This window comes from Rhinolophus ferrumequinum, chromosome 18, assembly GCF_004115265.2.
Source record: "Rhinolophus ferrumequinum isolate MPI-CBG mRhiFer1 chromosome 18, mRhiFer1_v1.p, whole genome shotgun sequence".
Classification (NCBI taxonomy): Eukaryota; Metazoa; Chordata; class Mammalia; order Chiroptera; family Rhinolophidae; genus Rhinolophus; species Rhinolophus ferrumequinum.
This window is the reverse complement of record NC_046301.1, coordinates 56,533,698-56,552,976: the sequence shown is the minus strand read 5'-3', so window position 1 is coordinate 56,552,976 and position 19,279 is coordinate 56,533,698. Positions and strand designations below refer to the sequence as shown.

The 19,279-nt window shown below is 47.5% G+C and overlaps 1 protein-coding gene across 6 annotated transcripts in view; it reads right to left on the bottom strand.

The window, feature by feature from the left end:
* The window catches only part of ARHGEF18 (Rho/Rac guanine nucleotide exchange factor 18), an 80,643-nt gene that overhangs the window by 18,677 nt on the left and 42,687 nt on the right, over window positions 1-19,279 (bottom strand). For all 6 annotated transcript variants that reach the window (XM_033134335.1, XM_033134336.1, XM_033134337.1 and 3 more), the window contains one exon: window positions 735-873. In XM_033134335.1, coding sequence (XP_032990226.1) covers window positions 735-873 — 139 coding nt within the window. The remainder of the gene's footprint in view (window positions 1-734; window positions 874-19,279) is intronic.

The following is a 19,279-nucleotide window of genomic DNA, read 5'->3' as shown; positions in this document are numbered from 1 at the left end:
AGACTGTTAATCTGCTTAAATGCTATCTGAGAACTTTCTGGATTTCAATGTAAGCCTTAACTTTGTCACAGATCATTTCTGAAAATCAGGAGACTATCTGTCAACATAACATCAGGACTTCTTTCATAACTAACTTTAATGTTCAGATACATTGTAAAGGTATGTTAATCATATCCTTCCTTTACTGGCCACTGGAGCCCCTGAAATTCTTTCCAGAAAGAGCTAGGTGGACACAGCCTCACTCAGTCAAGGGTGGAGAGAGAATCCTTTCTAATACAGAAAGATAATCAGCTGCTTTCCCCACCAACTCATACATGGATCACCGTGATGACATTTGTGTAAGACGTTTTCTCCCTGAACGCTGCTGAGTGCACTACTAAGAGAACCACCTCGAAGCTCTTGGAACACGGGGTTAGGGCATAAATAATGGCAGGCAACCCCCTTGGGAGCTTCCAGCCTCATCTTGAGTATACAAAGGGACCCTTCAAGAGCATGAAGCAAAATGGCTCCAATGGTCGAGCCCACCCAGAACACACCTTGTTTGAAAAAGAAAAGGAATGACTCTGAAACAAGTGTTAATGGGAATTTCACTGCCTGGCTGGGGGCCCCTGAGTAGATTCACACGCCCCTGAGGGTCTCCTTTCAGAGAGGCTGCTGGCAGGGTCCCCAGGGAACGCCACCCCGAGCCCCCTCCCTTCACCTGCCCTCAATGGCAGAGAGGGGTCCTGGCTTACCCGAGTCGCGGCCCCGTTCTCGCCGGGCTGGGTGCTGGCTGTGGACCCCCCTTCTGCGAGACCGTCATGCCGACATTCCTGGACAGGGCCGGGCTGCCATCGGACAAGAGGGTGGTCCTCGGGTGCTCCTTCAGGGACGCTGCGACGGAGGCAAAGACAGAGTTGGTGCTGAGAAAGTGGGCAGGGTAGTGGAGGTGGCCGGTCCGGAAGCCCTGCTCCGACTGTGGCCGCAGGACAGACAGGATCTTGGAGGTCAGCAGCTCATTATCTAGAAAGACATTCTCGCTCCATTTCCTAGGAAAGGAGCCATAGAAAGACAGGTCGGGGCGGCTGTGGAGCGCATTGTCTCTGTCGCTGCCTTTGGAATGCGCGTGTCCCATGTTCACGGCGGGGCTCCCAGACTCTGCGCAGTGCGCTGTTCTTATACCTCCCTGGGATCCTTCTAGAAATGTAAAGCTGTGTCTTCTCTTACTTTATTGGCTGAAGCAGCGGGTCTGGAGGGCAGGAAATTGGTCCCCACTGAGACCGTTTAGGGTGCAAATCACATCATATTTTCTCCTTTGGTAAAATAACAACAAAATATCCTGACACCCCTTCTGTCTTAGCAGGGGGTCAAAAGCAGAGAGCAGTTTCTGTTCACTGTAAAGAAGCTAATATCACGAAGTAGGGAGTCTGCACTTGGTGTGGCTGGTGCTGACATCACACACACGACTAATGAATCTGAGATCGGATGTCAGGATGACTGAGACCGAGGCCACAGGGCATGGTGTGAGCCGCAGGCACCACAGTCCGTAAGCACTCGGACACAAGCTGACCACCAGAGTGGATGACAGGCTCTGATCCTATTTCACAAGCGATTGTAAACCAACCTAACATGCAACAGGGGACCCAAAGGGTTGTCTGCACTCATCTGCTCGCTAATTTAAGAGCTGAGCTACTAGGAAGCACGTAGCCTGTGATTTCCCGCTGCCGGAAAGATGCAACTCTTAGAAAACCAAGCTGTCACTAATCAGGCTGGTCCGCCCCCCACAATGTAACCCTCTAACTCAAGCCTAGTTGAGCCAGGCTGCTTGGTTAATTTATTCACATTTGATTTATTCACATTTGAAAGCTTTCCTCCAACAGCAGCATTAACAAGAAATCTACTGGTGGCCTTCCCTACCTGGCTCCTGGGTCTCCAAAGCACCCACCCACTGGTTTCTCTATGTTATATGAAGGAAGCAGCTGGCACTCTGGTTCTCAGCAGCAGGGAGCCTATGACTCTTGGGCGAGCATGGGGCTGGCCCTCCAAGAAAATGTACTTCTCTCAGGAGCTTTTCTTGGGGAGAGGGGTTGAGCACGCTGAGTTTTAATTCAGGTGGAAATTTAGGGAGGCTGCAAGTGTGCATGTGGGTGCATGTCCGACAGAAGATTTCTGGTAGAGGAGTAATGAAGACAGCTCATAAAAAAACCACCACCACCCACTAAGTGGTGTGACGCCATTTTACACACACAGAACATTCTCAATCAGCTATTCATTTTTTATCAGAGCTCAGCATAGTGAGGATCCCATTTAGGCAGTGACTCCAAACATCGCGATGTTGTGATCATAAGTGGCTAACAATTATTACAGTAGACAAAGATGACGAGGCTGTCACTCACAGACGAACTCCCATGGACCAAGGCGCAAATCATAAAACCGAGGCCTTCACGGTCCAGAGCAGGCATTTCCTGCCATCTCGGCACCACATTAAACCCCACCCAGGCTATTATGACCTGAGTGCACAAATATGGGACAGATCCTGAAATGCATCCTCCGCCCAGCATCCTGGGACCACCGACAGGCTGTCCCTGTGATCTGCGGTCTTGCCTGAAGAGGGGTGGATTCTGCTTTAATCAAATAGTCCACAGAAGAAAAAGTCGCCATAAACACCTTCAAAGAATCTCTGGTTCCAAAGTTTGGGCACCCCAACCCCTGCACTATTCAAGGGTCAAGTGCACTTATTTATTCTGATCGTCATCTGCTTCCCCAACAGAATGGAGGGCAGCGTCTCCCACAAAACAGGTCAAGAAATCATTTTTTCATGGAAGATTATCCAGCCTTAAAAAGGAAGCACATCCTGACACCTGCTACAACGTGGATGACCCCGGAGGACACGATGAGGCTCAGTGAGAGAAGCCAGACACAGAGGGACACACACTGTGTGATCCCACTCACAGGAGGTCCCCAGAGGGGTCAGATTCATAGAGGCAGGAAGTAGGTGGTGGTGCCAGAGGCTGGGGGAGGGAGGGGTGTGAGGGTTTAATGGGGACAGAGTGTCAGTTTGGGAAGATGAGGAAGTTCTGGAGATGGATGGTGGGGATGGTTGTATGACACAATGGAAATGTGCTTAACGCCACTGGACTGTACTCTTAATAATGATTACAATGGTACAATTTCATGTTACATATAATTTATCACCATAAAAGAAGGTAATGATTATTTCTTTGGGGTGGTAGAATGCTTCTGTATCTTGACTGTGGTGTTCGTTACTTAAATCTATACATGGGATAAAATTTCATAGAATTGTACTCTCCCCTTTCACCCACACGTAACAAATGGCAAAATCTGAATAGGGCCTGTCCCTGCGTTAATAATATGGTCCCAATGTCAGTGTCTCAGTTTTGACAATGGACTATGATTACAGCATCACTGGCGGACACTCAGTGATGGATACGCAGGGACTCAACAATTTTGCACTTTCTTGTGACTCGTGCACTATTTCAAAATAAAAAGTTACAGTCGAATTCTCATTATTTGTAGTAGTGACGTCGCAGGGGACGCTGAGTTAGCGAATCCTGAAGCACCGCTTGTAGGAGAAATCCAGGGCGAGGTTCCTGTGAGCCTCCAGCTATCCTTTCAGCAACCAGTCACTCGCTACGTGACCTTGGGTTATGTATGCTTCTGCTGACTGACGCCTTATTTAATATACACTGTCAATCTTGCAACATGGCACCCAGGGCCAAGAGCGCGCTAACTCGTGCCTGAAGGAAGCGTGTCTGTCGTGCGTATTTTCTCTGTGAGATGCATCCTGCGCTTAGGAACACTGGACAGCCCTTCAGCCCTACGCTTGCCATTTTAAACCGTGAAGTCATCAACGAAGAGGACAAAAAAAAAAAAAAGCCAAAAAACCATGGCACTAAATACAGTGCAAAAAGGACACACCTGTTTCTAGCATGAGCCTTTGCTGGGAGAGTGAGCAATGGGTAACTTGGATAACTCAAGTTTTTGGCTGTGTGCATGTGTCTGAGAAAGACCACGATAGCCCTACAAGTATTGACCTGGGGGTCACAAATACGTTTTTAGCAAGTAGGGGAATTAATTCATAAGCAGAATCTGCGAAGGATGAGGATTGCCTGTACATTACAAAGTCTTAAATGAGACGTTATTGTATTTTAGAATGCCTTTGTTTGCTCAAACACACCCCACAGAGCTCTGATATTCTTTGTATTTCTTTATAACCGACTAACCACACACTTCCAAAATGCATTTGAGATGACCTTCTCTTTTGGGGGAGGGGGTCTTCCTATAGAAAAGTTTAACGATATGCCTTTGGTGGCCATGTGACCGACTGAGATACATTATTCGTTTTCCTCTGGAGCAGTCCAACCATCACTCCCCTCAAGACTTAAGACTTAAGACTTAAAGCGACGGACCCATTGAGTCTTTCTCTAACATACGCAGCCTTGAAATAACTGCTTGATCAAGACATGAGTCAGGACCTCCACCACAGAGCAGCTGTATTCATCTGTCTTATTAGTCCGTATTTTTGATGCTCTGACATCTGTGCCCTCCCATCCCCCCAGGAGTAGCCAGTTTCCAGAGATGGTCATCTAAGGAAGAGCTCCTTTTACATGCAAACCAACCAGTCCCGAGCCCACACCTGCAGCTACCTCCTTCACGGAGCTGTCATATCCAGGCCCACACCCACCTGCCTCGTGCTGGATGACTAGGGACAGCCCCCATGTGCCAGAGCCCACTAAAATTATTCACACGAGCCAATCCTAATCCCATTTACCCTGCCTCACCCCTTCTGCCCCATGGAAACCACAATAAAAGCTTTTGCCCATGTTTTCTTCTCCCTCCCTCTGCCTCCTGACCGGCCCTGGTGCTTCCCTGTGTGGCCCTGATACATGCGAAATGAGGATGAACCTTGAAAATAAGCTGCATGAAAGAGGTCAGCCACAAAGACCACATATTGTAGATTCCCTTTATAGGAAATGTGCAGAATGGGTAAATCCACAGAGACAGAAAGGAGATTGACAGGTGCCTAGGACTGGGGGAAGACTGAAAGGTGACCGCTAACGGGTATGGGGCTTCTTTCTGGGGCTGTAAAATGGACTGCGTGGACTCCGAATCTACTCAAAGCTGCCGAACTGTACACTTCAATGGATGAATTGTACGGTATGTGAATTACGTCTCAATAAAGCTATTAAACAAACACACTCCCGTGAGGAATAGCCATCTTTCTGCAGGAGGAGATCAAGCCGTTTGGTAGTTGAACACACAGTATGAGTTAGACATCGTGACCTCGGCTGTGAGAGAGACGGGAACACACATGCCTCCTACAGCAGCCAGCCACGGGCAGTGGCGAGGCGCTGGGACCCGGCCCCGAGCGGCCTTCAGCAGAGCAGAGCGCTGCCACCCACTGTCGGCACTGCCATAAAAACCACTTCGGAGCCTAATTAACACCGTCTGCCCACTGCTGAGAGGGGCCATCGATCGGCATGCAGCCGGCGGTGACTACACCACAGAGCTCTTTCTACAAGGGGACCCAGAGGACAGGCAGGGACAAGAATAAGAAGTGAACAGTGAAAATGGAAAAAGTGCTTTGCCCGGAGGAAAAACACACCCCGTCCTCAGCAACAAACACAGATGGCAGCCTGTTCCCGTGATGATTTTTTTTAAAAGCCTCGTTTTGTCTCTCGAACCGAATAGTGGTCTCTGAGCAAATCAGACGACGAAGCTTGTGTGGGGGGTCAGACAGTGGGGTCCTACGTAGTTACTTTACTTGGATAACATACCATGAAGTTCAGATTAATAGGGGCTGTTTTCTAGTGTAGTTATGCTCCCCGTGTGAACTTCGGTCTACCCTACATCCTTTAAGACATGAACTTTCTCTTCTAACACAATGCACGACCTCCTTAGCCCTTGCAGGAATCCTAAGGACCCAACAAGAAAATTCCATGAACAACACTTAGTAGTTATGAATCTGGTGAAAGTCATTTCTTGAGGAAGCCCAATAAGACATCAAGTGACCATCTTAATTAGTTTTCAATTGTCCTTTCTCATCTTGAAAAACACTGGCTTCCAGAAAAATCGACTTTCAAGCAAGCATTTTATATTCTGAATGGCAGCTTCATCCTGCTGCTCGATAGGAAAGCCACTGCAAACATCTTTCGAAGGCAGCTGAGCCCTGGCACAGAGGTGCCAGCAGTTTTCGCAATGGCCACACAAACAGACTAGACAAGCGGCATCTTTAGGCAGGAACAGCCTTCTCTAGCTGCACTGCAGTTTCAAAGGCTCAGCCTTGAAATAATCGCTTGTTTTCTCTTATCTAGCATTTAGTGAGGTCCTGTGTCCCCTCCCTGCCCCCCATTCTTTGTCTCAGCAAAGACTTTTCTTTCAGGCTTGGGGTGTCGCCTGTCTCTGGAGAGTTCTAGCAAGCGCGAGTGTTTGGGAGACAATTAAGAAAATCAATACAAGATGAAGTTTTCAGTTCACAGTTCCCGACTTTTCGGCCACCTGAGAACAGAATAAATCGATGCCAAGACAACTCATTGATTTCTCTGTTCTGCTTCATTTTGATGTTACACAAGCAAGATGGTATAAAAAAACGATAAAAATATAGGAGGGAAAAAACCTCTTAACCTCATGCTTCAGGGGACAAAGGAAAAAAAGGCATCCTGAGGCTCAGAAGATAGCGTGAGCCAGAAAGAATACTCTCTGAAACTGATATTACCCAATAAAAAAAATACACGCCCCCCCCCATCACATTAAACTTAAGAGAACGCCATTAAAAAAAACAGTATCTTCTTGACTACGTGTGTCGTGTGTCGGAAACTTAAAAATCACAAAAAGGTATAAAAGTAGAAATAATCCATAATGCCACCATCCACAGTTAATTGCTGCTGGTATAAATAGTTTTATAAGTTGAAAAATAATGTTGAATAACAATGACTCTGAGATTTGTGTTGAAAAGTCCCTCACACGGAGCAAAAGGATAATAATAGCAAGTATATATTTTTTGCATAAATACCTGACAGGACATGCAGGCTATGCCATTCATTGAACAATATACAGCTGACCCTTGAAAAATGCAGGGGTTAGAGGCAGCAAACCCCTGCACAGTCAAAAATCCACGCATAACTTGACTCCCCCCAAAACTTAACTACTAATAGCCTACTGTGGACTGATAACATAAACAGTCGATTAACACACATTTTGTAAGTTATATGTATTAGATACTGTAATGTTACGATAAAGTAAGCTAGAGAAAAGAAAATGTTATTAAGAAAATCATAAAAGACATATTTACAGTTCTGTGCTGTATTTATCAATACCGTAAGTTTGTCATCTGTCGTACCTACACCAATATTGTCTTATATGATACAAAACATGGTAGGTGTTCTATGTATTACTAATACTGACGTAAAAATATAAAAAGATAGTATTAAAATAGTTCATATTTATTTACAGGTATAATGATTCTTGCATTGATAATGAGAAAGCAGCAATATGCTTGCTTTCTGGTAGCCTAGTGTAATCGATGTGATTCTTCATTGTAGTAAGGACATCTCAAAAAATTTTCCAATATATTTATTGAAAAGAAATCTGCGTATAAGTGTACCCGTGCAGTTCAAACTGTGTTGTACTTGCGAATCACACCACGAAACCATATTCTGTGTTTCTCTATGGATAATCCTGGAAGAATTAGAACAATGACGCCCATGTCCACAGGCGTAAAAATGAACTTGAACCTAAACTTCATATTTTCAGAAAAGTGAACTCAAAATGGACCAGATTGAAATGGAAAATGTAAAACTGTAGAAGTTATTACGGATAACATACAAGGAAACCTTTAGGAACCAGGGGTTGGATAGTGAAGAGTTCTTTGATATGACACCAAAAACCTAATCCACAAAAGAAATACATACCTATGAACTGACTTCATCATAATTAAAAACTTTTGGTTGTGGGAGACCCTGGTAGAGGATGAAAAGACAACCTACAGAGCAGAAGGACATATTTGCAAACTGCCATCTGTCAAAGGACTAGTAGTTAGAATATTTAACAGGCTTTCAAAACTCAATTGTAAAAATACAAACAACCCACTTAGAAAATGAGCAAAAGACCTGAAAATAAAGACATTTCACCAAAGATAAACAGATAGTCAAAAAGCAGGTGAAGAGATGTTCCACCTCATTAGCCATTAGAGAAATACAAATTAAAACCACCCAGAAAGTAGCAAAAATATGAAACAGTGACGACTCTAAATGCTGGCGAGGTTGTAGAGAAATTGGATCACTTGTACGTTGCTGGTGGGAATGTAAACCGGTGCAGAAACTGTGGGAAATAGCTGGGCGGTTGATAAAGGAAACTAAATAATTGCAACCCTGGTATTTATCTCAGAGGAATGCAAAACTCATGTCCAGACAAAAACCTGTACATGACTATTCATAGCAGCTTTATTCGTAATAGCCAAAAACCTGGAAACAACCTCGATGCCCTTCACTGGGCAAATGGTGAGACAAACTGTGGTTCATCCACACCATGGAATACTACTCAGCAAGGAAAAGGACCATTGATAACACGCAACAACCTGGATGGATTTCTTGGGCGTTACACTGAGAGAAAAAAGCCAATCTCAAAACGTAACTGTATGACTCCACGCATATAACATTCTTGAAATGACCAAATTAAGTTATAGAGATGCAGAAGAGATTAGCGGTTGCCGGGGTGAACAATGGTGGGGGGCAGGGGAGCGGGTGAGACGTGAAGTGCCAGCTCAGGGATCATCTCTGTGGTGATGGGTAGTCCCGGATCTTGAAGGCGGTGGCAGTGATGGGAAACTGCACGTGACAAAACGGCACAGGAGGCTCACACATTGTCACAATGTTAATTTCCTGGTTCTGACACCCTATTCTAGTTATCTAAGAGGTAACCGGTGGGGAAAACAGGGTGGAGGGGATACATGACCCCTCTGTACTACCTTTGCAATTTATTGTGAGTCTAAACGATTTCAAAAGAAAAAGTATGAAGTAAACAAAAGTACCACCAACAAAAAAAGCAGAACATGCATGCCCACTGTCGCAGTCTGCTCAGGCTGCCATAACAAAATACCATAGACGGGGTGGCTTAAATAACACAAATTTACTTCCTACAGTTCTGGAGGCTGGGAAGTGCAAGGTCAAGGTGCCAGCACATTCGTTTCCTGGTGAGGACTCTCTTCCTGGCTTGCAGACGGTGTCCTCGTCTGGCAGACAGAGTGCAATCTCTCTGGTGTCCCTTCTTGTGAGGGCACTAACTCCATCAGGGGGTCCCACCCTCACGACCCCATGTATCCCTAATCACCTCCCAAAGGCCCTACCTCTAAACACATCACACTGGGAGTTAGGGCTTCAACGTGGGAATTTGGGGGGAACACAATTCAGTCCGTAGCACCCAACAATGAATAAAACCATGTTTCCTGAGATCCAGAACTTCTCTTACCACTCACTGGATGCCTCAGCACAAAGAGCAAGCAGCCTTCCTCTCCCCACCGTCCTTCACCTCTCAGAGGGAAGACCAAAGGGCACGACCTCTTAAGAAGGATTACCAGAGAAGGTGATTGATGAGCAACCAAGACCTCAGACAGACGTTCTAATGGCCAAGGAGGAGGATCTGAGAATGGTTCTTTGTACGAAAGCAGGCTTCAGAACACTCAGAGAGGGTTACCAAGAAAATCAGATATGCTGGGGGAGCTCACTGCAAAGTACCTTTATTTGGGGACACAAACAAGACTGTGACAAGTATAAAAAGAGAGGAGAAAACACAGGAAGATAAATTGAGCGATCCAGTAGGATGTGTGGCTGCTCCACTGAAAGCTGGCCAAAAGCAAGACTTTTTCCTGGGTGGAAAATGGGGGATTTTGTGCAGCAGCATCCTCAGGGGGTCACCGTGTAAAACAGAAATGAGCAAATGTGTGGACATCAAGGAATGACCCCTGGCCGAGAGAGCTACCAGTCAGCCCCGAGCTCGGTTCAGCTTGAAACGAAGAACCTCCAGGGAGGGATTCGGAACAGCACCTCTGACAGGGAACTAACTGGTGGCCTGGGCAGGGCCTTGGTCTCAGGTAGCCCCTCCCGCACCCTGCTGCTAGCACAGGACACCTGTGACCAAGGAACCCCTGGGTCCACTTGGACTCATAACGGGGCTGCTCTTTGCCAAGCTGGGGGGCCTCTCCTGGAACCAAGGGCACTGAGGATTTATCGTTGGGTCTCCCTTCTTGTTTTATGTATTTTTTTTCCTGTGGGAAACTATATATAATATTTATCATCTCGACCATTTGTAAGTGTACAATCCAGTTGTATTCCATTCACATTATTGTGTAATCACTACTATTATCTGTCTCTACCCAAAACCTTTTCATCATCCCCAACAAAAACTTTGCACCCAAGTCCCCCCACCCCCCGCCCCTGGCACCCACCATTCTACTTTCCGTCACAAAGGATTTGCTTCTTCTAGTTCCCTCATGTAGTGCAATCCTGCACATTGACCAATCTCAAGTAGAAAGAACGTCTCTAGTGGGAAGCCAAAGGGCTCTGTCCTCCATCTTGCCTGAGATGAGCTCACAGAAGCTCGCACAGCAGATTCACAGACGACACGCAGAGGAGGAGCTGCCTCAGATGTCGTTTAGAAGGGAAGAGAGGGAGACAAGTGAACACAAAACGATGTTGACAGGCTACAACGATGGAAATGTCAAGAGATTCAGCAAAGGTGGGTGGGTGCGGGGCACGGGGGGTGCTGGGTGACTGCAGCAGTCTCAGAAAATCAACAGAGTGGGGCACAGAGGTTATCTTGGGTTGTATCAACATCAGGGCGGTGACAAGAGGCAGGAGGGCCCAGCTGCTGGCAGCCAAGCCTGCTGGGGAGTTTATCTTGGGCTAATTTCAATGAGTAGATGTCTCATGGGCAGCAGCGGCCCGGAGAGCTGTGTGGTGACAAGCACCACGGAGGGTGGGATGCAGTGGCCCGGGGACACGGAGAGGCCGGCTCGGGCCACGGGCAGCTCACAGGGCTGACAGAACCCCAGGGACCCCAACCAGCCGTGCCCTGAGAGGAAGGAGGAGGAGCGGGGACGCCGCTCGGAGGAACGGAAGCCAAGGCCAGTGGGCAGTGGTCCTGGTGACGCGGGATCTCGTGTGGGGGGACATTAGTGCAGATGATTAAGGAATGATTGAGCAGCAACCACTCGGTATTTCACGAACCAGAAAGAACCACCACTCCTGTCTTAGCACATTTCTTTCCGTTCTTACTGCGAACCGTCACTGCTGACCCACAAAAACGACCATTTCACCTGGTTCGAGGGTGAGCTCCCACTGAACGTACAATTCTGCAGCTGGCCTTTCTGCTCGAGATGGTGCTGGACACATTTTGCCATACTGCAAAATATATTTCGGAAGTCTTTTACAATTTCTTTCTCACAGAAATCTTTTGCAATGGCTGTAAACCCATTTATTAAATAGCAACATTCCTCCAATGTCACATTCGGGGGTGCTCCCAACATTTCATGTAGTTGTAAATAAAACTGTGACGGACATTTGTACGCAGTACTTCGTCGGCACTGAATAATTTCCTGGGATAAACTCTTATTAGTGGCTGGGTCTCCCTGTCCCATGTTTCCCCAGCCCAACTTTCCAGCATCACAACACATATTGTCCGTGTTCCCCACTGACCAGAAACTTCCCAGAGCTGGTCAGTGTCTGCCTGGTCAAGTGCTGTAGCCCCAGCTGCTGGTGAGCATAATGGGTGGAAGGTCTGAGTTCTCAGCTCCTTTAGTACCCATTCAACAGATTTGTACTGAGCGCCGTGGTGCATTGAGGACACATGGTCCTCTCCCACCAGTGAACTGGGACTGGACACTCACTGCCCAGGAGACGTGCCCCTCCCCTGCACCCCCCATTCTCTCCCCATGTTTACCGTGGCCCCGACTCACGCTCTCCACCTATGTAGGGCCATCCCCTGTGCTAGCAGCACAAGCCCTGGTCATTTAGCCAAGGCTGTGACCTCCTTGGTGGCCCGTTCAGACTTGCCACTCCTGTCCCTCCCCACCTGCTGCCTGAGTATCTTACCACACACCTGTCTGGTGTGCCAGTGGCTTTGGTATAAAGTCCGGACTCCTGGCCAGACTCTCTGGGGTACAGGCCCCTCCCCGGCCGCATCTCTTACCGCCATGTGCACTCTGCACCCCAACCACGCTGACATGGAGCACTGGGGAGCCTCAGAGCCCCTGGGTGCCTCAGCCCAGGTGCCCCTTTGCCTGGTTGGCTTTGGGGTGAGGCCAGAGTCCCTCTGGGCCACCTACCCCCACTCCCCAGGCCTTCCTGCATGCTTCCCTAACCCTGTGTCACCTGATGGCTTTAATTGCACTGCCTCATTGAACCTTGACCTCCTCGAGGGCAAGGGTCAGGTGTCAGCATCTCTGGGTGATGACACTGCTTTCCATCTATGTGCTCAGACAGCCCGCTCATGGGTACACAGACCTGGTCCCTGCCAGGGAGGGCAGGGGGTACACAGAGGAGAGGGATCGGGAGGGCACCCAAAGGTGAGGGTGCAGGGGCCTGATGTAAGTCCATTCTTGGCTATTTTACTTTAAAGACAACCTGCTGCCTTAAGGGCTATTTTCTTTGGTAAAATTAAGATAAAAATCTCCACCTAACAGGCTGTGTGGTCACTGGACTCTGATGGAAGGTGGGGCTAGGACACGGTCAGGGAGTGACTGTCAACCTCACGGCTCATGTCTCAATGAATCCCCTGCCCACTGGGACTTCATGGCGTCTGCTGACCCAGCTCCAGCCCGTCCGGGGCACCCTGCAAGCTGACGGCCAGCCCCCTCTTCTCCTTGGCTCCCCGGGGGATGCTTGCTGCCCTGACTTCACAAGGACAGCCCCCCTGCCGTACAGGCTCATAGACATCCCACCCTTGGGGATGGGCCCTCAGCCCAGCGTGTGGGCCTTCCTGGCAGGTTTTGAGGTTCTGTGTCCACTGGAAGGCCCGAGGGAACCACACTACTTGTCTGCAGTCAGGGTTATGGGACTTGTGGCCTCTAGCTTGTCAGGGAAAAAATGGGGGGGGTGGGCACTGGTGGTCCTATCTCCAGCCCTCAAGAGCAGGACTTGGTCTCCCCCAGGCTTCTCCGGCCCCAGAATTCTCTGAGTTACCTTTCAGATTCGGAAGGCCCGTCAGAACCTTTCAACACCGCTAGGTGACTTATGATTAAAAAAACCCAAACCGTTTCGCTAGCACACTAAGAAAAACTTTGGGGTCCACAAGTGTCCGTGAAAACCAGCCGGAGCTGCTCTTCCTCCCAGAATACCAAGCAGCTTCGTGGTACGAAACACGCACGTTGCTAACTGGAAACATGAACGTAAGACCTTTATCCCGCAGAAGCAGTTCATTCCGTTTCAGTGTACCCTCAAGCAGCCGAGCGTCATTTCTGTGACGTGATGTGTAGAAAAATATGACTCTGATTTTGTGTAAGGGGAAAACTGAGGCTGAAATGGGAGGGTCAGGCAGAGAGCTAGATTTTAGTGCCCAACCCTCTAGATATTGGTTATGTACCTGGTACACTGTCTAGGAGTGAATTCTTATTCTTAATAAACCTTCACTTCAAAGGATTTTTTTATTTTGTGGGGGAGGACTGCCAGCTTAATTATTATATGGTAAATAAAGTACGTTTCTAAATTAATGTTTAATGCTAAGATGGCATTTCTCTAAGTTATTCTTGTTTAATAAAGATAAGAACTAACTAAGGCAAACTGCTACAGGTGAGTCATCTTAGGGAAAAAAAAAGAACAAAGTGGAACATTCTTGGGCATAAATCCAGCCAGCTGCATATTACTGTCCTGAAGCACAAAATGTGGTTCCAACCTCTCACTCGCAAAGATTCCTGGCTCATGAGAAATGGTCCTCGTGAAACACTGATAAGGGCGCATGAAAAAATGTCACCTACGTCACTGTTACCTGAATTTGATCCCTCTTGATTAACAGTACAAGAGTGAACTTCCCATGTAACAAAACGGAAAACGGAAAATTAATCAGCATTCTTACCACCACGTCCACTTACAAATGTCTCTGTACCCCATCTTTGTTTGCATGGGTGTGAATGTTTGTAACCACAGTAACTATACAGATGTCTCGCATATTTCACAGGGCTTGGCCTTTAAGTATCACTTTAATCATTTCCCTGTTGTCAGACGTTCGACGTCTTCCAGTTACACACACGAGTCTCAAAGAGACCGAATCACAGAGGCAAAGGTTAGCTATGCTTTATGACTTAGATACGCATCACCAAAGGGCTGCACCGACCAGTGCGACACCTTGCAGGAAAATATGCACAAAGAAAGAAAATCCTGGAAGGTGAGACAGCAAAACAACAACTAATTGTCGTTGCATGAGAGATTATGGGTGTTTTCCCTTATTTTCCTAATTTCCTAATTTCCTACAGTGGCCGTATGACTTTTATAATAATAAAAAAAAAAAAACAGTATTAGGAGGAAGCTGCTGTAGGGTATATGGGAACTCTCTGCATAATCTTTCTTAAAACTCTTCCATAAAATCTAAAATTATTTCAAAATAAAAGTATGAAAAAACTCAAAGCAGATGGCAGCAATTTTTGGTGCCACCCAAAACCAACACTGTGTCACTTTGCGCATGGCCTGCTTCTATTAGGTTATGTAAGATCCACTAATTTAGATTCCCCCCCCCCAAATGTGGGGTTGCAGAATTAGGCACATTTTCGTATACCGTGTTTCCCCCAAAATAAGACCGAGCCGGACCATCAGCTCTAATGCGTCTTTTGGAGCAAAAATTAATATAAGACCTGGTCTTATTTTAATATAATATAAGACCAGATATAATATAATATAATACCGGCTCTTATATTAATTTTTGCTCCAAAAGGCGCATTAGAGCTGATGGTCCGGGTAGGTCTTATTTTCAGGAAACGCAGTATCTCATTCTCTTCCAAAACACAGGTTGCGGAGTAAGGTGGACTGGAGGTTTGAGTCTTGACTATGTCACCTGCTGTGACTACCTCTGTGATTTTGGCTAATTACTTAGTCCCCAGAGACTGTTCAGTCATTTGTGCAAAACAGTAAGTGGAATCTACCTCGTGGGCTCTTAGGAGGATTAAATGAGTAAAGAAATCTAGAGAGTCTAGGAATAGAGCAGGCAGTAGCTGTTAGCTCCCCCATGCCCGCCGCTGATACCCAGGCTCTTAAAGACAGACGTTTTCCTGAATGCAGATACGACCACGGCCTGGACTCAACACCAGACGATGTGAAATCCTAAAACCCTGGGAGGAGAGCAATGGGGCCTGGCTCCTCCCAGCTGACCCCGGCACTATCAGAGCAATCACAGCTCAGGAAAGGGCCATGCGTTCCCCAAAATTAATAATAAGTTTACAAATCTGTTTAGAAAACTTAAAACACATCTCTTTGTGGGAATGATGGTGTCTGAGTGAGAGCGATCCCTGGCCCGGAGAAGCCCAGGTGATCAAGGAGGCGGCACAGTAACAAATAATTATGGGGTTTCCAGCAGTGGGAGCTGGGAGTGCCCCAGGGGGAAGGCGAGTCATTCTGCCTGGGGGGAGGTTGTGGGGTCATCTGCATGGGGTCTTGAAGGATGAGTAGAAGGTCCTTACGAGAAATACTGGGCGAAGGTGGTTAAAGCACAGGGGTGGGCAGGGGGGGAGCATGGGAAAGGGGAGGGACAATGTGGCCAGAGATGAGGGTCAGAAGGCAGGCAGGCTGGAGTGTGCCTCCCGGGGGCACTTTTATTGCCTGATGCAGAGCCATGGGGAGATTTTAGGTGAAAGAGATGCACAATTCGACCTGTGTGTCATGGAGATAATGGTGACGGTGCAGATGAGAGATTAGATGCGGACAGAGAGATGACAGAGGCAGGAACCAGCCCAGCGTTCTGAAAAGCTGGAACATACAAAGAAAAGAAGAGAAAAGAAGACGACAGTGCAGGCGTGCCTCGTTTGATGCACTTCCCAGATACTGCATTTTCATCAACATCAGGGCAAAAAGACCGAGACCCGCTAAAGGCTCAGATGACGGTGAGCATTTTTTTTTAGTGTAACTTTTGCATGCACTGGGGAACCAAAAAAGTTCTCGTGACTCGCTTTACTGTGTTCCTCGCTTTACTGTGGTGGTTTGGAATGGAGCCTGCAATGTCTCTGAGATAGGCCTGTAGCTGAAGACAGAGATTCTGAAGAATGGTATTTAGTAAAAGCCAAGGTTTTGGATATGATCGCTCTGCTGTTCATCCTGGGTGAACTGGCACATCTGGAAGCAACACATCCTAAAGCAACTTCCACGTAACAGGCCCACCCTGATGCCACCACTCTTCTCTGCCCATGGGCATAGGGGGGCAGGACCGAGGCAGGCGACGCGGGCCGGCTGCTCTGTGGCTGTCTGCCTGCAGACGCCTGCTCACCCAGAGCCACTGCCGTCGTTTCTAGAGCTGCGCTTGCCAGCAGTACTTGCTGTTGTACTTACAGGCTCTAATGACAAAATGCTACCTGAACTCATGAACCACCAGTGCAAAAGAGTTAGTGTTTCTACGAAACGAAGTCAAATGTTCTGGGAAAACTTACAAGCAAGTATTAAAAACAAGCAAAACAAAATACCATCTGATTAGGAGAAGGTGAGCTAAGGGCCAAAGAAAAAAAAAAGAAAAAGAAAGAGAGAGCGAGAGCAAGAAACGATCATAGAAACCTAGAAGGATTTAGCATCAGATGGCTCTGGTTTCTTTAAATTCTCATTAAATGGAAATCAGAGAGCACAGCCTATAAGTCTGGTTTCAAGCAAGAAAGATGACGGATTTCCATTCTCCAAGGAAAGGCTGTTGGGTCTACACCAAAAGACGGGCAAATAAAAATACAATTATCTAAGTTAAATGAAATACGTAAGGCACGTAACTTTTAAAAATAATTGCTGGCCTTTGGTGATCTCTTGAGAGCTCCCAGGCTGCAGCTGAAGACCTGGGCTGGGCTCAGGCCTCCTGCAGGCAGCCCCCTACTGTGGAGTGTGTGTAGTTCAAAAAGTGCAACCACTACGGAAAACAGTATGAGATTCCTCACAAATTTAAAGAATAGAGCTGCTAGATGATCTAATTATTCCACTTCTGGTTATTTATCCAAGTAATACGAAAACACTAATTCGAAAATATGTATGAGCCCCTATGTTCACTGAATCAAGATATAGAGGTAACCTAGGTGTCCATCAAAGAAGAGACATGACAGACTATCACTCAGCTACAAAAGAGAGTGAAATCTTGCCATTTGCGACAACATGGATGGGCCTTGGGGGTACTGTGCTGAATGAAGTAAGTCAGACGGAGAATGACAAATACCACATGATTTGACTTATACGTGGAACTTACAGAACAAAACAAACAACAAAGGAACAAACAAAACAGAAACAAACTCATAGGTATGAAGAACAGATCGATGGTTACCAGAGGGGACGGGGGTTGGGGGGGGCAATGAAAGGGTGATGGACAGCAACTAGCCTTTTGGGGGTGATCACTTTGGAGTGTATACAAACGCTGAATTATCATGCTGTGCACCTGGGACATATAATTAAAACAAAACAGAAACCAAACACTGAAAAGGTGAGGCTGGGGGTTGAGAAGTCTGTGACCAGGGAAAAGGGCCCTCCCCAGACCCCCCCCCAGCCCGCGTGACTCATTCACGCCCTACGTGTGCGTCTGTCCTCAAGCTGGCTGGCGCAGGGCATGTGGAAGAAGGCAGGCAGCCACCGTGCAAGTGATGTGGTTACAAGCTGAGGTGGCTCCATGGAAATACGAGTCTCAGGGGAAAAAGGGTTTGGAGGAGGGTGGATCGGAGAGGAGCATTAAGGAGATGCCAAAAGCAGGTTCCAATTAAGGATAGGCCACACCGGGTGTGCTCCCGAGACAGGCTGGGGACAAGGAGTTCCCTTTACAGCAGATGGGGCGCCCCAGGTGGTGGTGAAGGGGCTCCAGGGGACAAATGTGGAAACGTGGGCTGGAGGGAACACACACTTGCAATGCAGAAGTGAAGGGGAAAGTGTGTCAAGAGGTCCAATCTGGGAGGTCTCTCCACTCACGAGTGCACGGAAAGACACCCCAGGAAACAAATACAGATGCTCCTCGACTTACAATGGGGTTACATCCCGATAAACCGTCATAAATTAAAGATGCCATGAGTGGAAAACGCACCTGATACACTCACCTACCGAACACCACAGGTAGCCAGCCTTCCGTAAGCTCAGACACTTACATTAGCCTCCAGCTGGGCACAGAGGCTCTCGCTAAGCTCGGGAAAAGATCCAAATTGCAAATACAAGTATTGCTTTTGCACCACTGTAGAGTTGAAAACTCCTAAGACGAACCATCGGAAGTCATGGAACACCTGTATTTGTGGAAACTCAAAAGAACTATCAAGCCCTCCCCCGCTCCATTTCCTCCCTCTTTCTGTTGAATCCACAGGAGCAAATGGCCCTTCCCTCTTCTCCACATTCCTCAAACACGCCCTGCCAGCGCCCCTCCAGGGCTCCTGCAGTCCCAGCTCCTTCTGTCTGTCCCCCCCCCCCCCCCCCCGTCTCCTCAAGGAGGCCCCAGGAGCACCCTGTTGAAAACATCGCCCTGACACATACACACACACACACACACACAGCTACCTGGGCAGCCTCAGGATTGAGAAGACTGTACCCAGGGTTTTCCCTTCCGGTTTTCCTTTTCCTCCCAGCACTCACTCCCATCTCACACACCACAAACAGTTAATGCTCATTATTTGCCGTGGTTTTGTCTATAAAGTTGCCAGGAACACTGAATTTGTGAACACCAAGCCATTGCTTCCGGGGTCAGGTTCTACGAGTCTCTGATCATGCTTTTGTCAACTCCTCAGCACGTAACCTTGCATTACGTGTTTGGGTTGAAAGATGCCTTATTTAATACAGTACATTGTCGATTTATCAACAATGAACTCAAGGCCAACAGCGCTGTAAGTCAGGCCTGAATGAAACACGTGTTGGCTCCGTAAAGTACACCCCAGCCTTTCTGTACTCAGGAGCGCTACCGTAGAAAGAGCTTAGGACTATGCTTGGGACCACTTTCAACAGCCAAATCATCAACAAAAAGCACAAAAGGGCAAAAAAAAAAAAAAAAGCACTAAATACATGGCAAAAAGGACACTTGTTGACTGTCTGCTCAGAAACAAGAAGGCAAAGTGGCCCCGTTGCACCGAGGATGGCAACGGGTGCCTTGGGAGACT